The following is a 25,348-nucleotide window of genomic DNA, read 5'->3' on the forward strand; positions in this document are numbered from 1 at the left end:
ACACCCACACACACTCACTCCCCATGTATACACACTAGTGCCTGAAAGCAAGCCATTACTTCAGAATTCCTGTTAATCTTTAATTGGTGAGTTTGATTTCATATAGTAAAGGTGAATTGTGTTTATGCAATACAAGGAAAAACAAATAAATGAACACATTAGCATTTCGTGATATCTGTAGTTTCAACTAGAGTTGTTCATTAATGTTACTTTTCAGTAAGTGTAATTTTTCTTCGCATACTGATGGAAACTTAAATGTTATAGGTGATGATCTGTTTGACAAATCAGATTTGAAAAGTGTGTTCCAAAAGTGGCTTTAAAGAGCTCTTTGAAATGAAATCTTAACCTTGGTCTTTACTGATTCTTGTGGCACTATAATGTTTGAATTTCAGTTTTTTAGTATTGGTTTTATGCAGTATTTTTCAGTTGCTAAACAGGAAATGCCAGTGAATGTGTACATGGTAAAGTAAACATAGTAGTCCATGGTCACATCATACTCTTTATAAACCCCACAATGAAATGCTGAGACAGTTTTGTAGTTCTTTTAATTACAGGTTTAGTTTGTTCACTGCAGTGGGCTGGCACCCTGCCTGGGGTTTGTTTCCTGCCTTGCGCCCTGTGTTGGTTGGGATTGGCTCCAGCAGACCCCTATGACCCTGTAGTTAGGATATAGCGGGCTGGATAATGGATGGATGGTTAGTTCACAGTGGGCTTTCCAATTACTCATGTATATTGTTGACTCATTTCTTTATTTTCATAGTTAGGGGGCATGCAGGAAATGGGTTGAAGTTTTACATTTACCTTTTTTTCACTTGATAATTGGTTTTAAACTAACAAAAGAAAGCACTTTAAATCTGTTCATTTGTGTGTTAAAACAGTATTTCTTTACCACTGTCCTAAAAGTCGGTCATGGGGCTGTTGCTGGTGGTTTGCAAGTTGCCATTGTTTTTATTGGTAGTGGGTTGCACTCTGGCAATTGTGCTTGGTTTTCCCATGCCCTCGATATTCATGCTCAATTTGCCAAGCGAGACCAAAAATGAAGACATTTGTATTGGAAAAACCCAACACAGTTAACGGACAGTGGCTGGTTTCTTTTTCATCAACATGCTTTGTTGGTATTCTATTTTAAAAAGTGTTTTCATTGTTGACTGATGTAGCTAAAAAGCACTGTTAACACATCGTTTCACACCATCCCAGCAATAACTCGGAGTATTCTCATTCATCTTATTTGGCTGCCATTTCAACACACATTGCTTAAAATTGATGTGGTGTAACTTAAAAGATCATTCAGACCACTCTATCCTCTAACTATATAAAGGGGAGGAAGTGCTTCTTAAGACTCTGATTAAATTCATTTTACATGTTGTTCTTTGCCTGCTTTAATATGCAGCACTGCAGGGTTTTTCTCTCTCTCTCTCTCTCTCTCTCTCTCTCTCTCTCTCTCTCTCTCTCTCTCTCTCTCTCTCTCTCTCTCTCTCTCTCTCTCTCTCTCTCTCTCTCTCTCTCTCTGAATTTTATTCTGTATAATGTCCGTCCATCCTCTTCCGCTTATCTGAGGTTGGGTTGCGGGGGCAGCAGCTTGAGCAGAGATGCCCAGACTTCGCTCTCCCTGGCCACTTATCCTAGCTCTTCCGCAGGAATCCCGAGGCATTCCCAGGCCAGCCGGGAGACATAGTCCTTCCAGCGTATCCTGAGTCTTCCCCGGGGCCTCCTCCCGGTTGGACGTGCCCAGAACAACTCGCCAGGGAGGCGTCCAGGAGGCATCCTGATCAGATGCCCGAGCCACCTCATCTGACTCCTCTCGATGTGGAGGAGCAGTGGCTCTACTCTGAGCCCCTCCCGGATGACTGAACTTCTCACCCTGTCTTTAAGGGAAAGCCCAGATACCCTGCGGAGGAAACTCATTTCAGCCGCTTGTATTCGCGATCTTGTTCTTTCAGTCACTACCCAAAGCTCATGACCATAAGTGAGAGTAGGAACATAGGTCGACTCGTAAACTGAGAGCTTTGCCTTATGGCTCAGCTCCTTTTTCACCACGACAGACCAAAACAGAGCCTGCATCACTGCGGACGCCGCACAGATCCGCCCGTTGATCTCGCACTCCATTCTTCCCTCGCTCATGAACAAGACCCCAAAATAACATTCTGTATAATGTTACTTTTGTATTTTCCTGTTGAATGCTTCTGCAGTGGGCTGGCGCCCTGCCCAGGGTTTGTGTCCTGCCTTGCGCCCTGTGTTGGCTGGGATTGGCTCCAGCAGACCCCCGTGACCCTGTATTTAGGGTATAACGGGTTGTATAATGGATGGATGTTAAATGCTTGCACATATTCTCTTTACACATCATCTTTTAATTCCTTTTAGGTAAAGCTGTCTAGTGTGCATTTAAAAATGTCCACATGGACACTGTTTTGCATCACTGTTTTTAACACCTATAAAGACAATTTCTGTACCGTCCAGATTGTGCCAGTCCTCTAAAAATCATAGTTTTACTAGCCATGTGCGCCCAACTATGTTGCGCATGTTAAAGTTGTCTGTGAAGGGCTCCCTGTTTAAACGCAGCTGCCAGTCGTGAACTGGGCCCTTCGTCGCACAGCATTATGATTTTTTTTTTATAAGGGAAACAAAATTACAAAAGAAAACCGTTGGACATTGATTAAATAGGAACGGCCTACTCGGAATCACTGTCCGAATAGTAATTTATGTGGTGGTGTAGGAGCATTTCTGCTTCTGTCCGTTCACAGTCCATGTCGTTTTCATGACACTGTCGTTTCCTCTCACTAACTTCTCAACCTTTCTCCAATCACGCAGGTTGCTTTGTGGCAATTCAAAGAGTGAGGCAATATACTTGGAGCAATGGTTATAAAAGGGGGATACATGCTCTTTAAAGCATAAATAGGGATCACTTCACTGACATGTGAGCAAGCCACGGTACAACTGTGAGACGCCCAGCACTCGCCGGCTACAACGTAACAATAATTTCCGGAACGTGCGGTTACGTTGTCATTCATTTTTACCCACTGTCTATTTCATTCATATGTTATGTAGGCACGTACCTTTTTATCTTCGGCAATCATTCTCTAAGCAGGCCTCAGGAGCTAACCAGCATAACACTGTCCACCAACCCTTTCATTATTCCAGCACATTGTTGACATCCGTGAGTAACAACAACATACTAAACTGAAAGGTGGTCCATGCATGGAATTCGCGGACAAACACAGATCAAGATCTAAATGAAGATTATATATAAAGAAAAGATTAGTTAATTTAAAGCGCAACAATTTGTTTAGTTTGAATGTCTGCGTTTTGAGGTGTGACTGGAGTACTACAGTCTTCAGTAGTATAAGCCTGGAGGAGATTCTTAATGCAATGCCTATGTTTTAGCTGTCTCTCTACTGCCATCTAGTGCTTCTTCTTTTAATTCATTCGCGGACAAAGATCAAGATCCAAATGAAGATTATATATAGAGATTTTCTCATGTTACTGTGATATTTCAAGGTTTCCACTATAATCAAAGATGCAATAATCAATCCGTTATTTAATTTAAAAAAAAAAAATGCTGCTTTTTTTGTGTGCTGAGGTGAGATTTAGCTTGTGAGCAGCAAGATCTGGAGTGGATGTTTTTTTGGCAGCGTCTGGCCTTGAAGCATTGTTTGGGACCCACCTAGGTGTTCTTAGGGGAACACTGGGAAAAATGAGTATCTAATGTCAAAGCTGTGGAGTTGTCTAACCTTAAATGGGTGCTACACAACTACACGAGAACAAGTAGGATGAAAGTATGTAATAGGTGTTTGGGTTACATCAAAAACCCATATAAACAGTTTCTGAGACTGATTGATATACTTGCTGAGCAAACTTATTAGGAACACTAAACAAATACCAGTAGGGCCACCTTTTTGATCTCAAAACTAGCCTCCGTTCTTTGTGACATGGATTCAAGAAGGTGTTGGAAACATTCTTTTGAGATTCTGATCCAAGTTGACATGATTATATCGTGCACTTTCAGCATTTTCTTAGCTGCACATTCATGCTGTGACTGCCTGTTCCACAACATCCCAAAGGTGTTCTATTGGGTTCAGATCGGGTGACAGGGAAGTCCAGTGAAGAACATTGAATTCATCATGGTAGTGAAACTAGTATGAGAACTTAAGGTATGTGTGCATATTTGGAGGTTGGGTTATTTTAAAAACATTATTGTGACACCTAATTTTCAGTATTTTAGCAGTTTAGGTAAAAGTAAGAAAAACGAGAATATTAAAGTAAAAATATCATTCGTTTTAGTTTGCAGACTCTAGTCACATTTGTTTCCCACGCTACCCAATAAAATTTACAGATTGCTCAGTAAAGATCTTACAGCCTCAGTAATCTTAAAGTTGTTGTTTAATTGCCAAACACCCTTTCCAAGTCACAAGTGATTTGATAATAACATTGTGCCCAAGTATAAAGTGTAGAGAATTTCTATCAGTGCATCAAAGAACAATTTTATTTTTGAAAAGGTTTTCTTTCTACTGTGCAAAGTCATGTGTAATAAAATGCAAATCCCTGAGAAGTGTACACAGTAAAGCTTTGTTTCAAAATGCCTTGTATGTTTCAACATCTGAATTTTGAATTTTATTAAGCAAGAGCAAAGAAGGCCAGCATATTGTCATGGCTGACACAGTACCACATGTGCACATGTAGCTTGGTTTCAGTGTCTGTTGCTGGATCAGTTTCTTTGCGTATATGTTGGGCTCATTCAGAATGCATCTAATATGCCATCACTTCTAAACCAACTGAAATTCTGTAAGGAATCATCTGTATCTGCTCTTTCAATGATCTTCAGAGCACAAGACAGGATAAAGTTGCCAAGTGGCCTTGTTATACCATACAGGTGTTGAAGTGGTGTCAGTTTACAGTTTGTGCAAAATCGCCACTGTTGTATGTAGAACTAGTAACTACAGTGCTCTCATGGGCCTTTTTGAAGAACTGTCACTATTATAACACAATAAATTGCTTTCCTCTTCATGTTCTTTGTGTCTAAAAGTCCTTATTAATCTCTCCTGGTGCTGCAAATGAGATTCCAACAGCCAACCTCTTTGGGGATGATAGTGTATGCGTGGCTAGCCACCAACAAGTTATCTTGAAAATAACAAGATGGGTTGAGTCCACTTTATCCTGCCAGTCAAGCAGCAGGAATATTTATTTGAAAAACAAAGGCCAACTTCTTCCAGGGAATTCTTACTTTGACATTGTTCCAAAAAAATAACCACTGCTGCTACTTGAACTGTGTTAATAATGGAAATATAGAGATTTGTCCATGCATATAGTGGATTTCTATGAGCACATTTACATCAAATACTGAACTTCTGTTACAGCAATGTCTCAGATTATTCACTCAATAAGAAACATGCAAAATCAAGGTAGCTCCCTGTGAGCCTAAGCAGAGCGAATGTAATTTAAGAGCACATGTAGAAATTAACTTTAGTATGGTAGTTGAATGTGCTTAATAATACACTTTTAATATTCAGCTGTTAAACAAGATCTGCAGTTATGCACACTTGACACCTGTACGGATGGGCAGTAAATTATCCTTGTCATTCACTGATGACCATTAGAAAATCTGACGAACTGTCCATTTTGGCCAATGAAATCCACAGAATAAGTCCTTGGCAAGTGATGGGGCTTCAGTATTCTCTCTGGTCTGGAGAGGAAAACTGACTGATAAAATTGACCAATGATATCTACAAAATAAGTTGGCTGATGGTGAGGTCGAGACTGGTGCAGTGAGGGGTACTTGCACATTAATGTTCTTCTCCAAGATTACAGCTGAGCGGTTTTTAAATATATCGGCAACTGCACGCTTACAAATGCATTATGCACAAAGTCAAGTATGGTGAAAATTTTAAATTACATCACGCTTTCATTTTCATTTTTTTTTTTTTTTTTTTTCTCTTCAGGCTTTTTTTATTTTAGTTTTATTAATGAAAAACTGTGTCTTTAGAATAATTTGAGGAAGCACTCCCTGATGATGATAACATTTAGTGGATTCATTGCTTTTATTTGAAACATGAAAATGGTTCTATACCTCAGATTATATAAAAGGTAGGACGCCACTAGGAATATTAAAATCCAAGTGATTTTTATAGTGGGTGTGTTTTGTGTAAAGCATGAGAAACCTATAGAACTTTACACAGAATTCTGAATTTAATGTCAAATTACAGCAGCTCAAAATTGGTAGAGTAGAATATTGAAATAGTATTTGCATACTCTGCTGAGCATTGGAAGTTAATATGTCCCATATTAGGAGCAGGATCATCAATTGGTGGCCATGGGCCAAAATCATCTTGTGTGCAATTTTTCTCAGGACCAAACCCGTCATCCTCGAAGTCATTATTTCATTTTTTACTTATATTAAAATTATGTAGAATTTGTAAATCCAAGGCTTTGGTAAAAGTAGGCAAATGCAAAGTTTAAAAATGACAGGCTTTCCTAAAGTTAAAGTGTGGGAGAGAATTCACAGTGAAATAGTTTAATTCCTACATATACTGATCCAAGCATAAATTTCATCTGAGCAAATGTCCTGGGTATCTTGTTAAACTGCATCTGACCCTGCAGGTGGTCCTCCAACTTTTACTAGTCTTGGTGGAGATGCAGGATTGGCACTCCAGCCTCTGTAAACTTCATGCAGCTCTGTAATGGCAGACATGCCTCCTTTCTGCTCTCTGTAGGAGTTGCTCTGCTGCAGCCACCGAAATGATGGCTGCTCACATTATGAAGAGACAGTCATTAGGAACCTCATCCCCCATAAGAGTAAAAACCGGCATGGTGTCAGGCCTACACGGGGAGTAGCTGCTGCAGTGGCGGATAAGCTCATGCCGATGGTGTCTGATGTCGCTCCTTTCAACTAGCGTATTATGAGCCTTGGATTAAGACATTCTCTTAAACAGTATTTCTTTTTGGTCATTGAGCAGAAAAAGCAAGGAAATCAATAGTTGCAAAAACATGAGAGATGAGAGTTCCTGATGATCATAATATTCTTTGAATCCCCCCATTCTCTATCTTGTGTGGACTTCGTGTATGTGTGATGATGATACATGGGTTATTGGATCAGAGTGTAAGTGTTCAAGGCATGTGTATTTTAGGGGATGGACTTTGTTAGGGTGGGATTTGTCCCAAAGAATTCACATCACATCTACAGTATTTGACTCCTGCTTTACAATGTCTGTCATGGCAAGAATGCTATGCATTCCCTGTTTTATACTTGTTGCTGCTTATCCATTTGGGAAGTGGGTATTTCAAAATTACAGCATGGTTTTCCCGTCTGCTATTAGAATGCCTGTGTGTGTGTGTGTGTGTGTGTGTCTCTCTCTCTCTCTCTTGGAAGCAGCACACTGGACACAAGGTGAGTGACATGAGCCTGATTTATGTTTTGGATCTTAGCTCTTTGGCCTCATTTCAGCATGTGAAAATTGGATTAAACTAAAAAGGGATTGGAAGCACACTTTTTGTAGTAAACTTTAATAAACCAGATAAGACTTTTTTTTTTTTTAAATAACGCAGAGTACCTGGTGAGGAACCTGAGACTTTCCTTCCCTGCCTCCCAGGATGGTGTACTTTTATGTAACCACTGCCGAAACACTAGACTAGTGACGTAACTCTGAGTACATGGGTTCCAATAACAGTACACTTAATTACAAAATGACAACAATGTGGAATGACTCCCCCTATCCTCCACCCCACCCTTTTATGTGATGCATTAGATGAAATATACCTTTTATAGTTTGGGGTGGGGGGCACAGAATAACAGTCCAGATTCTGAATACAGTGGAACCTCTGGTCACAAACGTCTCTGAACACGTACAATCGGTTTACGCCGAAAAATTTCGCCAAACTATTGCATCTGTTTGCGACCACACACTCGGGTGACGAACAAGCCAGTTTCCCTTCCGGTTCGTATGCACCGATGATTTCCGCACGTGTTCGATCTCTCTCACTGTGCATTCGCTGTGAACTCTTTGTGCTCTATTTCATTTCCATTTCGGTTTGTATGCGCTGGTGATTTTACGCACTTGTTCAGTCTCTCCCTGTACAGTACATTGTTCACGGTCAGACGTGCATAGGGCAGAGGGACTTTGTGGTTTAGCGGGTCCACAGCTATAGAATGCACCGGGCTTGTTTTTAAAGAGACTGCTTCCAGCATTGTTTTAACCTAGTATTTAATAGACTTTTTTTCTATTGGATTTTAACCTCCACTTCACTTCTGTTTTTATGGGATTATATTTTTATTGAAGGATTCTGAAAGCACTGCACTTTATTAAATTAGGACTTTGTTTTTGATTTGTTGTTTTGTTGATTTTAATAAAAGCACTTGACACTTTTTACACCATCCCCTTGCTCCAATTTAGTGTCTCACTGTTGTGCTCCTCGGTGACATTACCAACGGTGACGGGTTTAAGGGCTCCCGGAAGCGAGATGGGAGCATGCAGCAAACCCGCATTGTCACAGACTTTACCTCAAAACTGTAATCTCCTCTCCACCTAGTTTCTTCTCACTTCCTTCATGCCAGAACTCAATTCATGCAAGGTTAGTTTTCTTGGTGGTTTAGTAGTTGGTTGGTTAGTTTTTGTATAAATTAAGGATTTTTCAAATGTTCGTTTTTGTTTTTTTTGTTTTTTTTCCCCTGTGCTTAAATTCATTTTAAAAAAAAAAATTGTTTACAGCAAGCGGTTCGTAAGGCTATAGCATGAATTCTTGCGATGTTTTCTCTGTTTAAGGTTTTTTCAGTGTTATTCAATGTTTTTACATTTAGTTTACTATTACACTGTGCATTCTATGGTATAATTAACTATTTTTGTGCTTAAAAATCTTTAAAAAAAAAAAAAAAAAAGTATATTTACATACAGTTCATACGGTCTGGAATGGATTAATTGTATTTACATACAATCCTGTGGGGGAAATTACTTCAGGTCATTACCAAATCGGGTTGCAACCAGGGTTTTGGAACGAATTACAGTCGTGACCTAAAAACCACAAGCAATTCTAACAAAGTCAATTAAATAGGTAGTGTCCTTGCAATCTGAGGGACTTCTAATTTACAAAATTCTCACCAGACTTTTTTTTTTTTTTTTCCCCTGCCTCTTCTAGCTTCTTCAACGTTTATGCCATGGAAGAATTATAAAGAGACCAATGGTGGTAGCACAGGACCTTACAGAGCTGCGTCTTTCAATCTTCCCAACTGTGCATCTCCACCAAAGCTTTCAGATCTGTCCATTCCTAGTAAATTGCTAAGTACTTTGAATGAGTACCTTATCCAGATTGGAAATAATTCTGTCTGTGTTAATGATCCTGCTGCCACAGATCTCTGCAATGGTCCACTTGGTGTGGGAGCTGCTTATAGGTAACTAGTTGCTTAATGCAAAGTACTGTGCAAGTTAAAACTTCTTTGATTCAAGATTCCTTTAAAGAGCACATTGTACAATCAGGGTAAACATGTTGTCAGAAACGTTAACACTCTGTTATATCCTGGATACTAATAAGTGGAGCCTTCTGTGGGATATGGTAGATTTAGAAGATATTATTAAAAGGGTGTTTGGCCATAACAAATCCTGCTATGTCCTGCAAAATCAAGGCTGTGTTTTTCTCAGAAGGTTGCCTAAACATTGCTATCTGTTTAAAGAAAGTCAGGCCTATTAAGGGTCCATGAAAATCATGAATCTGGGATTATTCCCTCAGAATTAGCGTTTTTATGGTGTACTCTGATGCAGATTAGCTTGGAGGTTACTTAGACAAGTTAGTATTTCATCAGGTGGCATGTGCAAAGGCTGAACAGCAATTTAAAAGCAATTTTAATTTTGCTTCCATCCATCCATTATATTGCTGCACTTAATGGAACAAAACCTGAAACTGAAGCTGAACTACTACTAACCATGTTATGTTGCCTGTAAGTTCTGTTCTTGCTAAATGGTTGCATAGTATTGCTTAAAACCCTGGGCAGAGTGGTGGCTCTGAGGCTAAGGATCTGCGCTGGTATCCCGAAGGTTGCCGGTCCAAATCCCCATCACTGCCAAAAGAGATCCTACTCTGCTGGGCCCTTGAGCAAGGCCCTTAACCTGCAATTGCTCCAGGGGTGCTGTACAATGGCTCACACGGTGCTCTGACCCCAAGGGGTATGCGAAAACTAACAAATTCCTAATACCGTAATCCCTCCTGTATCACGAGAGTTGCGTTCCAGAACCCCCCACGATAGGTGAAAATCCGCGAAGTAGAAATCATATGTTTGTATGGTTATTTTTATATATTTTAAGCCCTTATAAACTCTCCCACACTGTTAACATTATTAGAGCCCTGTAGACATGAAATAACACCCTTTAGTCAAAAGTTTAAACTGTGCTCCATGACAAGACAGAGATGACAGTTCTTTCCCACAATTTAAAAGAATGCAAACATATCTTCCTCTTCAAAGAATGTGTGTCAGGAGCAGAGAATGTCAGAGAGAGAGAGAGAGCGCACGAGAGAAAAGCAAACAATCAAAAAATCAATACGTGCTTTTGTACTTTTAAGTATGCCGAAGCACCGTGATAAAGCTGCATTTTTTAGAGGAGCGTCCGTATCCTCTAAACAGTCTCTGTGCAAATAGCCCCTCTGCTCACACCCCCTCCGTCAGGCAGAGAGAGTGAGAGAGACACAGAAAAGCAAACAATCGAGCACCGCGCGGGAAGCATATCGTACATCTTTGAGGAGTTTTAGTTAATACGTAATACATCCTCTAATTAGGTAGCTTCTAAGCCATCCACCAATAATGTCCCTTGTATGAAATCAACAGGGCAAACAAACTGAGGAAGCATGTACCATAAATTAAAAGACCCATTGTCTGCAGAAATCCGCGAACCAGCGAAAAATCCGTAATATATATTTAGATATGCTTGCATTTAAAATCCACGATGGAGTGAAGGCGCGAAAGTCGAAGCGCGATATACAATTTCTTGTACAGTGATCCCTCGCTATAAGGCAAAATAAAGAACAAAAAAAAATAAAAAATTAGGAAGCTTGCCCCAACTGGGCCAAAGCAGATATATAATGTAAAGATTTTTCTCCCAGTACTATACACAGACTAAACTAGTGTATATATTCTTCTTTTACACTTTGCTACATGGGTGTTCTCCTACTTAGAATCTGTGACTGTAGGCTTACACTGAAATTGTGAAGGGTAGATATTAAAGAATGACAAAGATTAATTTCATGAAATGGAATACCACTTCCAAAATGGTCAATTTTAATAGATCTCAAGGAGCATTTCTTGGTGTCCACATTTGTTTGGTCTTTTATATTGGATGTCATTAGGTTATTGGTAAAACATGCATATTGTTTAGCTTTCCTTGGAAGTTTATTTTAAACAAAGTACAATGCTATATCTCTCTGACCCCTGTTTTACCATTGCAGGTCCACAGGACAGTTTTGATAGTGCAGTGTTTTGCCAGTATGCAATGGAAACTGAGTAGCGCTAACAAGATGAAATGGTTGCATGACCGTAAACGCATTTGTTTTCCTGTATTCATTTTATAATGTGGAATGAGCCCCGGACACAGACAGACAGACATCGTTTGTTCACCCAACACACACATTTATTTACAGTTCTGATATTTACAAGGGTGCACAACCCAGTGCCTCCAACACTGATCCCCCAAAGTCCAGGCCTCTCTTCTCAGTGCCTTTCCTTCTTCAGGCCACCTCCACTCTTTTCCAGCCAGACTTCGTCCACTCCTCGCCCGACTCTGAAGGGTGGCCACTTTTATAAGCACCTGGGTGTGCTCCAGGTGTGTTCCGGCAACCTCTCACCGTCACGCCCCAGTGTGGCGAAAGTGCCAGCTGTATCCCCGGAAGTACTCCGGGTGTCCCCTCTCTTCTTCTCTCCGCCACCCCTCAGCACTTCCGCCACACTAGGCGGGCTCTCCAGGCACCGGGGTGCCCCCTGGCGGTGACCACGGGCCCTTACATGGTTAAGCTTCCAAGCTCTGCATCCGTGGTCCCCAGTGCAGCCACAATAATTGAATGGTCTCTCAACACAAAGTATTGATGGGTCTTGCAATCATGCATCACTTTTTTATTTATTTAAATATTAACTTCCACCTTAAGTAAAATATTGATCATCTGCAAACATTGCTTCTTTAAGATGAAACTATTTTACCTTTGTGGAAAATCTGTTTGGTGTTTTTTGTTTCTTCCCTCCTTCTCCAACCCAGCTAATTAAAAGAAAAATCTAGAATGGTTGGCATCATTGGCAGAAAGCCAAGGCATGGTTTCTATTTTGTGAATTATATCCTGAAATTGTATACCTATTTCAGCTTCATGGCAATGACAGAGTTCCATTAGTCGTTTTTTTAGAGTTATGTTTTGAAGACTGACTGACTGACTGAATGACATTTGAAGAATGCTGTATTGTGTTTTATATCCATCAAGTGGAACATGGCTGTTTTTATTTTAGAGAGAAAGAATAAAGTATTAATGATACATTTTAGTTTTTCTCTTAGAGGAAGCATCCTATGTATGGAGCCTGTGTTTGAATGAAATAAAAATATTAAGTCAGTATTGCAGTAAGACAATTCTTTAACAAAAATCCAAAATGTTCTTATGAGGACTATTATCAGTGTTGAGGCCGAGTTGTGTTTTTGTGGTCGTGTATGGGATATGATTGTTTTTATTCTTAACAGCGGTATAATTCAGGCAACTCCTAAATGTTTGGTATAGTTCTTGAACCTTTTTAATTTACACTGCTTCCTGAATGATGCTGTAAATTCCGTATGGTCATCCCAGATTAAACCAAAGCTGCCTATAGATGTTGAATATGATACAAGTGATGACAGATTCTGAAAGTTACTTTTTTGTGTTGTGTTTTGTGTTAGTTTTATATCCTGTGCAAATTGTCTTTCTACTTCATAATACTTTGTACTATTTTCTGGTCTGTGCAAGGTTTTTTTCTGTTTGATTAGTTTATTTGAGAAATCCTATAAGTTTTAGCATTGCTGTTTGTGCAACATAAAGGCACTTTTATTCTGAACCAGTCTGTTTTGTTAGGTTTAAATTCTTGCTGATCGATGGTGCCACAGTTAAAGGAGAGACATCGTGGTCTGAGCCTGTGTTCACGAGGCAAGGTGAGTTGTTTCCTATTCCATTGCCTACAAAAAACCATATCAATTCTTGAGAGAGGCATCCTGCCTTTCATGACAGATTGCACAGCCCACGTCTCTGACCCAGTCCAGTCTTGGTGGGTGGCATGGTGAAGTAGTGTCTCAGTCAGGTGGAATTGTATTTATTTTCAGATCCAGATGGGGGGAAAACTTGTTCATTTCTCTCTAGTGATGAAATGATTTATCAGAATTGCAGTCACTGAGCCATGCCCTGATTTATTTATACTTTTTCATTTCTGATGACCTTTAGCTATCATAATGCAACAACATACTGAAAGAAACCTTTGCTTTCTCATTTGTATATGATTCATTAAGATGTGCAAATGATAAGGCTTGTGTATGTCACTGTAGTGATCTGTGTTTACTACTTGTAAAATTAGTTCAACATTAAGCTTCTTTAAATTTAATTCCTTTTGTTTGTGCTTGTAGCTTTGGATCCTGTGGACTTGGACACCTGGATTGGGAAAAGGACTGGGAGTACAGTGGTCATTGCTAGTGTCCTTAGTTCAGTCACCTTTCTTCTGCTTTGCCTGCTTATTCCAATGTCTATATATGAATTAGTGTAAGTCGTCTGTGTGAAGTTTTATGACAAATTAATGTATTCTTTAATTTTTGGCTTTTATGTTGTAATCCATCCATTTTCTAACCTGCTGAATCCGAATACAGGGTCACGGGGGTCTGCTGGAGCCAATCCCAGCCAACACAGGGCACAAGGCAGGAACCAATCCTGGGCAGGGTGCCAACCCACCGCAGGACACACACTAACACACACACTAGGGCCAATTTAGAATCGCCAATCCACCTAACCTGCATGTCTTTGGATTGTGGGAGGAAACCCACGCAGACACGGGGAGAACATGCAAACTCCACGCAGGGAGGACCCGGGAAGCGAACCCGGGTCTCCTAACTGCGAGGCAGCAGCGCTACCACTGCGCCACCGTGCCGCCCTATGTTGTAATCCATTAATGTTAATTGACATATACAAGAGAAGGACATTTTGTTCTGTGTACTGATAGGTAAATGTGTTTGTTAGATTTTTACATACTCTTTTGTAAGCCAAAAAAGTATTGCCCCTTACTCTATGTTGGTTTCACCATTTTTAGTTACAGTGACTGCAATCAAACACTTTGCACCACTGCTTTAATTCAGAATGTTTGAAAGGGTTATTGGCGTGAATTACTTGTTTTGAGCCCAGTCGCAGCATTCCTAATGAGTAAAAAAATCCAAAACCTTTTATATTTGCCTCATTCTGGTGTGGTGTTTGGAATTCCGGATCTTGCTGCATGACCAAATTACACTTCAGCTCATATTTGCCATAAAAACTTTAGATACAGAGTAGAACTTGTGGATCGTTAAGTTAGTACAAGTTGTCTGGCCCTTGAAGCAGAAAATCCCTATGTCACACTACCACTACCATGTTTCACTGTTTGTATGATGTTCTTACTTGAATGCATTGTTTGCTTTATGCTGGATATAAAATAGGATCCATATCATTCAGAAGTTGCATTTTTTTGTTTCTTCTATCCATAGAACATTTTCCCAGAAGCTTTGAGGAACATTAAGATGCTTTCTGGCAAATGAAAGAAGTACTTTAAGTGCAGTTTATGCCTTGTCACTTTCCAGTGAAGCCAATTTATTGCTTGATATATTTCTGACTGTCCAGTCTTGCTCATTGAACTTTGAGGCTAGAGAAGTCTCTTTGGATTGTTTTTTGGGTCCTGTATGACATTTTGGATTTTACTCTGTGCCCTTTCAAGCTGGCCACTCCTGAGAAGACTAGCTCCATTTCCAGTTGTGTTCAGTTTTGCAGATTACTAAATCAATATGAGTGCTATAATATCCCAGAAGTGGCTTTGTAGTCCTTTCCCTACCTGCAGATATGAACACCTGCCTATTCAGGAATCCTTTTGATGATAGAATTGACAATGACAATTTGCTTCATATAAACCTTACCATCAGTCAAGACAGGCTGTAATTGGTACTGTAGATGTTAGAAGTGCTGAATTTATGTACCGTAGATCCCGTTATATAAGCCGAGAATTTCGTCCTAGATTTTTGGCTTGGAGTTTGGGGGTCGGTTTATGCAACGAGTATCGTTTCAGATTCAAGATTTCCAGCGCAATGCCGGTTTTGCCGATGAATACAGAAGTAAATAATGACGAAACCACAGAGCCATCTTTCAGATGAAGACGTAACTTTGCATGCTGGTACTTTTAAATTAAATAAAGAATTTATTCAAAAAAGTGAATTAGTTTAATTTTATTAATAAAATTTATAATAAATTATCGGGAAGTTTAAAATAAAAAATTTTGTTTTGATTTATGATCAACATTTTGCGTTACAACCCGGATGCAGTCACGTGTATCCGCTTGCGCCATTGTAAACGAACAACCGAGAGCGTTGGTAGCGTCAGTCGGAGCCCAGATACATGTGTTTGTGGATGTAATTTCGGTCATTGCAGTGATTTACCTATATACAGTATATAATTAAGACCATGTAAGCAAGACACATAATTGCTAAGGAAGAGAAGGTAAAGAAAGCGATCACAATCGAAACGAAGATGGAAATTGTGTGGAAATATGAGAGTGCAGTTCATGTGACCGATCTCGATAATATGTATAGCATGTCGAAATCCACCATATCGACAATTTTACAAAGAGAAGATTTGCATAAGGAGGCTCCTTCTAAACAATAACCACCTTCCGTTTCATTCTCCTCCTCCTCCCTTCCTGCAGCCCAAAGATGTCAAATTAAATGGTGAGTACAGTATGAAATTGTTTCTAGAATAGAATAGCTTTTATTGTCACTATACACATCTACAATGAGATTAAAAGCAGCTCCTTCAGTGCAGAAAAAAAAAAAGTTATGTATAGGGCTTGTATGGTTGTTTTTTTAGCCTTAGCATAACGCCGGATCTGCGGCCCTGCTTCTGCTTTCTTTCCCTCCTCCGTCTGTGTCGTCTCCTAGACCCGACAACAATCCATGGAGAGCCCACTGGTCTCGCTATGTTGTCTGGGATGTTGTGCATGTGATGAAATACGCTCGAAATAGATGTCTGGCTCAGGACACCGATGTCTATAAGGTTCTGACGGGTGTAGCGGATATTTGCTGAAGCGATCGTGCACAAACAAGGGGGGAAAAAAAAGTAGAAAAAAGTGCACTGAAAAGGAGAGCCCTGAGCCGCTGCAACCATGCGCGCCGCTATGCTCCTAGCTTAATCTAGCCTACTTCTGGTAGGCTAGGCACTTTTTATAACTTTTTGGTTAGCACATTAGAAAAATTATTGGTGTTTTGGTAAATTGTGCACATTATACAACCCTTTTTTATTATGAAAAGGTTAAGTGTTGCAGTGGGAGGTTCGGAACGCATTATGGGTTAGACTTCGCGAACGAATTAAGTTCGTAAGTCAAGGGTCCACTGCATTGCGTATTTAAGTTAATCAAATTTATAACGAGTCTCCGGAAATCCACTCGCCGATGTACCGTATTTGCGTATATAGTTTCAACACAAAGGTTTCATTTTACCAAACTTCTCCGCAATCACTTCCTGGTTTCCATCAAAAATGCCGGCAGTCTCAAATTGTCGCCGATAAACGTAATAGATATACCTGAAGAGACACTTTTAAGGAAATTTAGAAAATTTTGCTTGGAGAAGGGGGTCGGCTTAAATACCAATCATCAGCAAATACATGTCATTTAGTAGGTAGAGAAGGGGGTCGGCTAATATACCAAGTCGGCTTGTATACCGGGATCTACGGTATCCCTTTTAAGTGTGTTGAAATCAGTAGGGAGCAGTTACTTTGTCCACAAAAGGTCAGTTTGCATTGGATGACTTTTGTGCGTGTGTGTGTGAAAAATATTCAAGTCAAGTTAGTAATAATAAATAAACAAAATGGTAAAGTTATGAATGCAGCTTTTGCCTCTCTGTGATGGGGAACGGTGTCTCTCAAAGGGAGAGCCTTCCAGCAGAGAGGTACTTTCCAGGTCTAATTGAGGGTAAAGATATTCCCACTGATGTGGTGTGGTTGTGGGTTTTTTTTTGAGAAAAATGTAGCATTTGTGGAACTGACTGAATCTTGTCAAGTTTGGGAATATATCCCCAGGCATGTACATGCATACTGTACCTTTTTTCTGTTACTGAAACAGGAAGCCACTGTATCTTTGTTTCCTCAAAGAGGTAAAGACTATCACAGCAGTGCTGTGCAAAACACAAGACCTGGAAATGACTCTGGGTAGGGATGTTTCATTGTATACCTCCTTGTGTATACATCCATAGTGCACTTGATATTGTTTATATCCCTGTATGTAACTTTTAGAAAGGATCGCAGCAGCTGACTTTGAGGGACATTTTTGTCCATCTCAAATATTGTAACAAAGAAGGCTGGAAGTACTCTTACTTATGGAATTTGCTTTTTGGAATTTGAAATGCTTGCCAATATATATCTTAAATTCCAATGTTTGCCATTTAATTGCCGACAGAATCTGACTTTCCAGAGGTTTTGCTATCGTTGGATACAGAAAAACCCTTGGATACCATAGAATTGAATGGGGGTATCTATTTACCTTATTGTGTAAATGCTTGTTTTCCTGTAAACTGTCTAGCATCTCAGACCAGTCAGGATAACTTCTTACTTTTGGTATAAAATTGGTAGAAGTTTATATTTACACCTTCATGGTTTGCAATCGAAATGAAATACTTTTTTAAATCTTTGTATGCTCCAGTCAACACTAATTATCCTTCATTTACCAGCAACCCAGCGTTTTACCATTTTACTAAAGATGTCATACTAATGCAGGACACATTAGGGCCAAGAAGCTCTTATGTGTTGTCCCTGTACTTAGCAGTCACTGATGTCAGCCGCCTTTAATCTGTGCAGTAGTCAATCCATGAAAGACCATAAGGATTGTAACTTTTAAGAGTTTTCAGTATTGATAATGGATTTGCATCTACTGTATATCTATATTCAGCCATCCATAAAATATCCTCTAGTTCAATATGTGCCAAATCCTCCAATTGTGTGACAGGGTGATAAGAACCCGCTGAAGTATTTTTTTGCATGTTTTAAGATACATTTCAAGGCTATAACCTATATGAGGGGTTTAATTTTCTGTGCACTGAGTAATGTGTAGATGTATATCCTTTGCAGAACTGAGTGGTCAGTCATGATTATTATGAAAGGTTATCTTTTGCAGAGATTAATATTTCTTTTTTCTTTTTTTTTTTATTTTATTTTAAAAGTCATCGTGTGAAGGGAAGTGGCTCTCAGGATGTAACCAACAAACCTCAAATGGTAGAGACCACATTCACAATGGTTAATAAAAGAGTGTCACTGGGTGAAGCTGGAAACGCTCAGCAATAAAGAAGCAAAACATTGAAGACAAAGTATGTAAACTCTTAAACTCAAGATGTTTGAAATTGGAAATGTCAAAAAGCATCTTGTGTTTAGGCATTCATAAAAGCTTCAGTACAGGCTAATAAAGTTTCCATATACAGTACATAACCTAGAGACCAGTATTTGAATATTAGGATCAATGCTTAATCTAGAGCATGTGTGTATCTGTCTATCTATTACCCATGAGAGGGTACCTATGGCTAATGATCAAAGGCAACAAGAAGCCAAAGACATAAGGACTAGCATACTGCTTGAACAGTGTTTCCTAAATGCGCAATATGATCGAAAGAGACGCACTTAATGTTGTACCATTTTTGTACCCATTTTAATAAATAGGCATTTCACTATGCTATTTATATAATTATGCTATAACGATTTTGTCCTAGCATATTTATAAATGGTGTTATTGCTTTCATATTTCTATATATCTTGGTCAGGTTTGCCAAGATACATTCTCAGGGGTAAAGACAGTAAAATAGGTTTCTGAAAGTAAGATGAAAATTGGGGCAATAACTTTTTTAAAATGATTTTTCTTTTCCCTTCTATATTACTTCTGAGTTTACTTCTTTCTTTATTTCTTTCTTTCTCTGTTTTGTTAAAATCCTTTTGGTCTTTAATACCCATTTCCAAGTTAGAAGAAAATTTGATTCCATTATTATTTTCAGCCCAATAAGTACTAGGTATTTCTGTCTAGAAGAAAGTCTCTTATTTTTAATTTTGGATCTTAACTGTAGATTTTAAAAGGATTCCCCAATGTAATAGGGCATTATAAACGAATGGTCTTATCTTTAGACTTTTTCTCTAAATTTCTCTTCACAGATTATAACATGTAAATCTCTATGAAGACTGCCACTATATTTCAGAAAATTAAGTTTTAAAATCCATCAAATGTGTTGGCATTGAACTGCTGGTCCTCAGTAGCTTTTAGTAATCTATACCTGACTCCGGGCTAAGTGAGTGAGCATTGAATCCTATTTTCAGGAAAGTTAAGATAGCTTTTATTTAGGAAATATTAACTTTGTTCTTGTGATGATGCCAAGATATTCTTAATATAAATTTACGTTCTGGCCCTTACATTACTGAATAATGCAACTTTTTTTTTTTTTTTTCTTTCATCTGTGTCTTTAAAGATGCATATTTACTAATTGATCTACAAATTATTAATTTAATGTGGGTTGTTAGTCATATTTACATTTTTTTCAGCAGTTCAATCAAGTTACATTTACAGGTGTTCTTTTCGTTCTTTCCTTGTATCCCAATCCAGGCAGGAACACTCAGTATTACATATTAAGTGTGGGGGAGATGCCTCTTTAGACGACTGTAAAAGAGGCCCGAGGAGGAGACTGAAATTAAAGGTTGGAATTGACCTCTAAATATCTGTTAAAGCTGAGTATGTGTGTGTGGTGTGTTTTTTTTTTTTGCTTATAAAAAGTTCCAGAGATGGTATCCCAAGTTTAGTCCTTGCTTCATTATGAAGACTTAAGGCAGTAAGCAGAATTCATACTAATGAAAGGAAAAAAAAAATTAAATCCATTACATTCCAATGACTTTGCCAACTTTTTCAACTGTTAGTATCAACTGCATATGATTTGAAGGGACTAAGAGCTTAGTATTAGTAGAATCGGTGGGAAATCATTGAATTTATTCGAAAAGAGTCTTTAAAGGGATGCATAATAGTTAATCCAAATTTGAATGAAGTTTATAATGAATGCCCATTTGTTACATGTGTAAATCCGAATGGCATAATCCAAAAGGATATTTGGAGCAGGTAAAGGCATCATATTTCAGATCTGATCATTTTATTTATTTTAAGTGAGAACTTTGAGTTATGCCATTTAGATAGGAGTGGAAAGATGTCACCTTGGGGCTCTGCCTAAAAGTTTAGTTTTCCCCAAGTCTTCATTAGATTAGTTTAGTTTATTTTTTTAACTGTGTGTTGGTGATGCAGTTTTATAATCCTTTTTGCATGTTTGTAAAGGGTATCTGCTCATAAATTTCTGTCTTAATACACAAGCTTTTTGGGGGGATGTGGTGCGGGTATCTGCAAACCTGAGTGAAACCAGAAAATGGCTATTAAATGGGCAGAGCGAGATTTGCTTGATAATAGATTAACACGATTCAATTTAAAAAAGTGATCAATATTAATGGCCAGGTAGCTAAACTGAGAATCAATATGAATTTCAGGAGGGAGATGAACTGATTTACAGACAATTGTGGTTGTCCAGTAATTGAATGTGACACATTTCTGACTGAGACACACCATGCTTCTTTTGATCAGACTTCTACATTTTGTTGTGTTGGTGCCTCACCTTTTAAATAAAGTACTTCATACAAAGTCCTTTTCCCTTTTTAAGTCTCTCCTGCCACTTCTGGCTTTCCTGGCATTCTTGAGTGGTAGATTAGGAGAACAGTCCAAGTACTATTTTGCTGTAATAATCCTGAATTCCAGTTACAACTCAATAAAGCATTATTAAAGCTCTATTTTATTTTGGCTCCTATGCTAAACTGAAATGTTTCATTATTTGGTCTCAATATTTTTTCTGAAAGAATTTCATTTCCGGCGCCACATCCGAGTGGCAGCCTTTCCAGCAGCTCCGTGTATGACTTGGAATCGCTCCCTGGACACTTTTTACTACTTGACATGGATTTTTACACTCCGAGAATCGCCTATTCAAGTAGTCGGCTTAAAGCACTGAGAAGAAATGCTTATGCCGGTGTGGTTCCTTATTTACCTGACGAGGTAAGAAGACGATATCGGGGCAGCCGAGCCGGCGCAAAGATATAAGATAAAAGCCAGGCAACTTGAGAGAAAATGACGTTCTAAACCGTTGGTGCCTTCTGTGATCCTGGGAAATGTGAACTCCCTACCAAATAAGATCGACAAACTGGCTGTGCCGGTGAAAAATTTCAGAACCTACAGAGAATGTAGCTTGCTGTGTTTTAGTGAAACGTGGCTAACTACCATCCCAGAAGCTAACGCGGAGCTACCCGGGTTTAGCACAGTTAGAGCGGACAGAGATGCAAATACCTGTGGGAAGAAGAAAGGAGGAGGACTCACTCTCTATGTCAATACAAAGATGGTGCAACTCAGGACATGTAAACGTTAAAATCTCCAATTGCTGCAGGGACATCGAACTGTTGGCCAAAAGTCTGCGTCCCTATTACTTGCCCAGAGAATTTGGACACGTGATTGTTGTTATTGTTTACATCCCCTCTCAAGCGAACACAGAGATAACGAGTGACGTCATCCATTCCACAGTTGCTAAGTTACAAAAGCACCCTGAGGCACTTGTGCTAATCTCTGACTTTAACCATGTGACGCTGGACAAAACATTACCTGCCTTCTCCCAGTATGTGGACTGTAACACCCGGGGAAACCGGACTATCGACCTACTGTATGCAAAAGTTAGACGCATACAGCGCCACCCCGCTGCCTGCACTTGGGAAAGCAGATCATAACCTGGTTCTGCTTCAGCCTCAATACAAACCAAGAGTGAGGGCGCTACCTACAACCACACGATCATTCAGGAAGTGGTCCCCTGAGGCAGAGCAGGCTCTGCAAGACTGCTATGGAACTACAGACTGGGATATACTGCTGGGTCACATAGTGAGAACATTGAAGAGGCTGTTGACTGCACAACTGATTACATCAACTTCTGTATGGACATTGTAGTTCCAGTAAGAACAGTATGCTGCTATGCTAACAACAAGCCATGGGTTACAAGTGACATCAAAGGCCTTTTGAACCAGAAGAAAAGGGCTTTTAAAGATGGTGATCAGCATGAGCTCAAGTGTGTGCAGAAGAAACTCCGAGTCCAGCTCAGGGCAGCGAAAGAGCAGTACAGGAGAAAGCTGGAGCAGAAGTTGCAGAATAACAGCATGAAGGAAGTGTGGGATGGGATGAAGATTATCACTGGCTGCAGCTCAAAGCGGGGTGCCGCCATCGAGACAGACGTGGAGAGAGCAAACCAAATGAACAACTTCTTTAATAGGTTTGATCACCCTAACCCACTCTCACCTCGAGTACTGCATCCTCCAACCATCCTTCTGTTGATACCAGCATAGGTGAGACATCCCCACCCACTATTACAGCAGCCCATGTGAGCAGAGAGCGGAGAAGACTTAGTGCCAGCAAAGCAGTGGGTCCAGATGGAGTATCCCAAGCTGAAGGCCTGTGCGTTGGAACTGGGGAGTCCTCTACAGCGCATCTTCAACCTGAGCCTGGAACAGGGAGAGTCCCAAGGCTTTGGAAAACATCTTGTATCACCCCAGTCCCAAAGGTATCACGTCCTAGTGAGCTGAATGACTTCCGGCCTGTTGCTCTGACGTCACATCTGATGAAGACCATGGAGCGGCTGCTGCTTCACCACCTGAGGCCACAGGTCCACCACGCCCTCAACCCTCTGCAGTTCGCATACCAGGACTACACCGATCCCTCTCCCACTTGGACAGAGGCAGTGGTGCTGTAAGAATTATGTTTTTGGACTTCTCTAGCGCCTTCAACACCATCCAACCTCTGCTCCTTAGAGACAAGCTGACTGAGATGGGAGTAGACTCACACCTGGTGGTATGGATATGGACTATCTTACAGACAGACCTCAATATGTGCGTCTTGGGAACTGCAGGTCTGACATTGTGGTCAGCAATACAGGGCGCCGCAGGGGACTGTACTTTCTCCGGTCCTGTTCAGTCTATATACATCAGACTTCCAATATGACTCGGAGTCCTGCCACATGCAAAAGTTCGCTGATGACACTGCTATTGTGGGCTGCATCAGGAGTGGGCAGGAGGAGGAGTACAGGAAGCTAATCAAAGACTTTGTTAAATGGTGTGACTCAAACCACTTACACCTTAACACCAGCAAGACCAAGGAGCTGGTGGTGGATTTTAGGAGGCCCAGGCCCCTCATGGACCCTGTGATCATCAGAGGTGACTGTGTGCAGAGGGTGCAGACCTATAAATATCTGGGAGTGCAGCTGGATGACAAATTGGACTGGACTGCCAATACTGATGCTCTGTGTAAGAAAGGTCAGAGCCGACTATACTTTCTTAGAGGGTTGGCGTCCTTCAACATCTGCAATGAGATGCTGCAGATGTCCTACCAGACGGTTGTGGTGAGTGCCCTCTTCTATGCGGTGGTGTGCTGGGGAGGCAGCATAAAGATGAATGATGCCTCACACCTGGACAAACTTGTTAGGAAGGCAGGCTCTATTGTAGGAATGAAGCTGGACAGTTTAACATCTGTGGCAGAGCGATGGTCGCTAAGCAAACTCCTGTCAATCATGAAGAATCCACTGCATCCACTTAATAGTGTCATCTCCAGGCAGAGGAGTAGCTTCAGTGACAGACTTTTGTCACTGTCCTGCTCCACTGACAGACTGAGGAGATCGTTCCTCCCCACACTATGCGACTCTTCAATTCCACCCGGAGTAAATGCTAACATTACTCAAAGTTATTGTCTGCTTTTACATGCATTTTTATTACTATTTAATTTTAATTTTGTTTTTTTGTATCAGTATACTTGTGCTGGATTATGTGAATTTTCCCCTAGGGATTAATAAAGTATCTATCTCTAAATCATTTTATAGTAATTAAAAGTGCATTCTAGTTCAATGTCTGATATAGGTAAGGGTTTCATGCATGAAAGTATTGCCTGTACTGGTGTGGTACTGTGTAGTCTCTCACATCTACTCATACTGCAGCTAATATGTAAGATAATTTCAAGTACTGTACTGTTTGGTGTAATATACTGTACCTTCTTCCTACAATTTCATACCAAAAGTGATTCACCTTTTTTTTTTTTTTTTTTTTTTTTTTTACAATTTGCTGTCTAAATATAATTGTTTAACAAGATATTGCGGGGGAACCCAGGCACAGGGGATGCACAAACCGATGTGTTTCTTTGCGCCGGTCCCAAGCCCAGATCAATGGGGAGGGTTACATCAGGAAGGGCTTCCGGTGTAAAATTTTGCCAAATCCATATGCGGACAGTTGATCCGCTGTGGCAACCCCTAACTGGAGCAGCCGAAAGAAGAAGAACAAGATATTGAGGGGGGGAAAAGCTAGAGAGAAGTTAAACATTTTGCTAATGCCAAAAATGTTTTTATAATACTTACTGCTTAAATGCTGGTAATCCACTGCCTGTTATCAAATTTGTTTTATTTGGACTACATGATGCCAAGAATGAGAACTAAAAGACCTGTCAATATCCAGCATCCATACCACATGCACTTCAGAACAGGCCAACCTGAACCTTGACATGATTAGGCCTGACCAGTACTTGGATGGGAGACCAACCAGGAAAAAGTTGTGTTGCTGCTGGAAGAGATGTTGGCAAGGCCTGCAGGGGGCGCTTACCCTGTGGTCTGTGTGTGGATCCCAAAGCCAAAGTGTGGTAATGGGGACATTGTGCTGTAAAAATGGCAACATCCTTTAGATGAGACATAAAACCAAGATCCTGACACAGTGGGCATCCTTCGTAAAAAGTAGGATGTAACCTGATGTCCTGGCTCAATTGCCCACCTCAAACTAGTCATTGTACCCACCTAATCCCTGTCTGTAACTGGTGTGGACTATGGCCGGCCGTTCATCCCGGCCAATACCCCCAGGCAGGCAGAGGGAGCCCTCCCTGCGACATGGAGATGCCCCGAATTCCAGCAGGGCATCATGGACTATGGAGTTTTCCTGTACAGCCCTGCTGGATAAAGTTGGGGCCACCAGGGGAGGCCGAGGGACTGTTATTTTATCCTATAACCCGGAAGTACGTCTTAGTCACAGCGACAGGGGAAATGACATA

The 25,348-nt window shown here is 40.2% G+C and overlaps 1 protein-coding gene across 1 annotated transcript in view; it reads left to right on the forward strand.

The window, feature by feature from the left end:
- The window catches only part of LOC120539801 (uroplakin-3a-like), a 29,101-nt gene extending 9,194 nt beyond the window's left edge, over positions 1-19,907 (forward strand). Inside the window, exons 3-7 of the mRNA XM_039770178.1 lie at positions 9,121-9,373; positions 13,048-13,124; positions 13,590-13,722; positions 18,399-18,542; positions 19,817-19,907. Of these exons, the coding sequence (XP_039626112.1) occupies positions 9,121-9,373; positions 13,048-13,124; positions 13,590-13,722; positions 18,399-18,519 (584 nt within the window). The 3' untranslated portion in view covers positions 18,520-18,542; positions 19,817-19,907. The remainder of the gene's footprint in view (positions 1-9,120; positions 9,374-13,047; positions 13,125-13,589; positions 13,723-18,398; positions 18,543-19,816) is intronic.
- The last annotated feature ends 5,441 nt before the right edge of the window (positions 19,908-25,348 follow it).

The sequence above is a fragment of the Polypterus senegalus genome, chromosome 11, assembly GCF_016835505.1.
Source record: "Polypterus senegalus isolate Bchr_013 chromosome 11, ASM1683550v1, whole genome shotgun sequence".
Classification (NCBI taxonomy): domain Eukaryota; kingdom Metazoa; phylum Chordata; class Cladistia; order Polypteriformes; family Polypteridae; genus Polypterus; species Polypterus senegalus.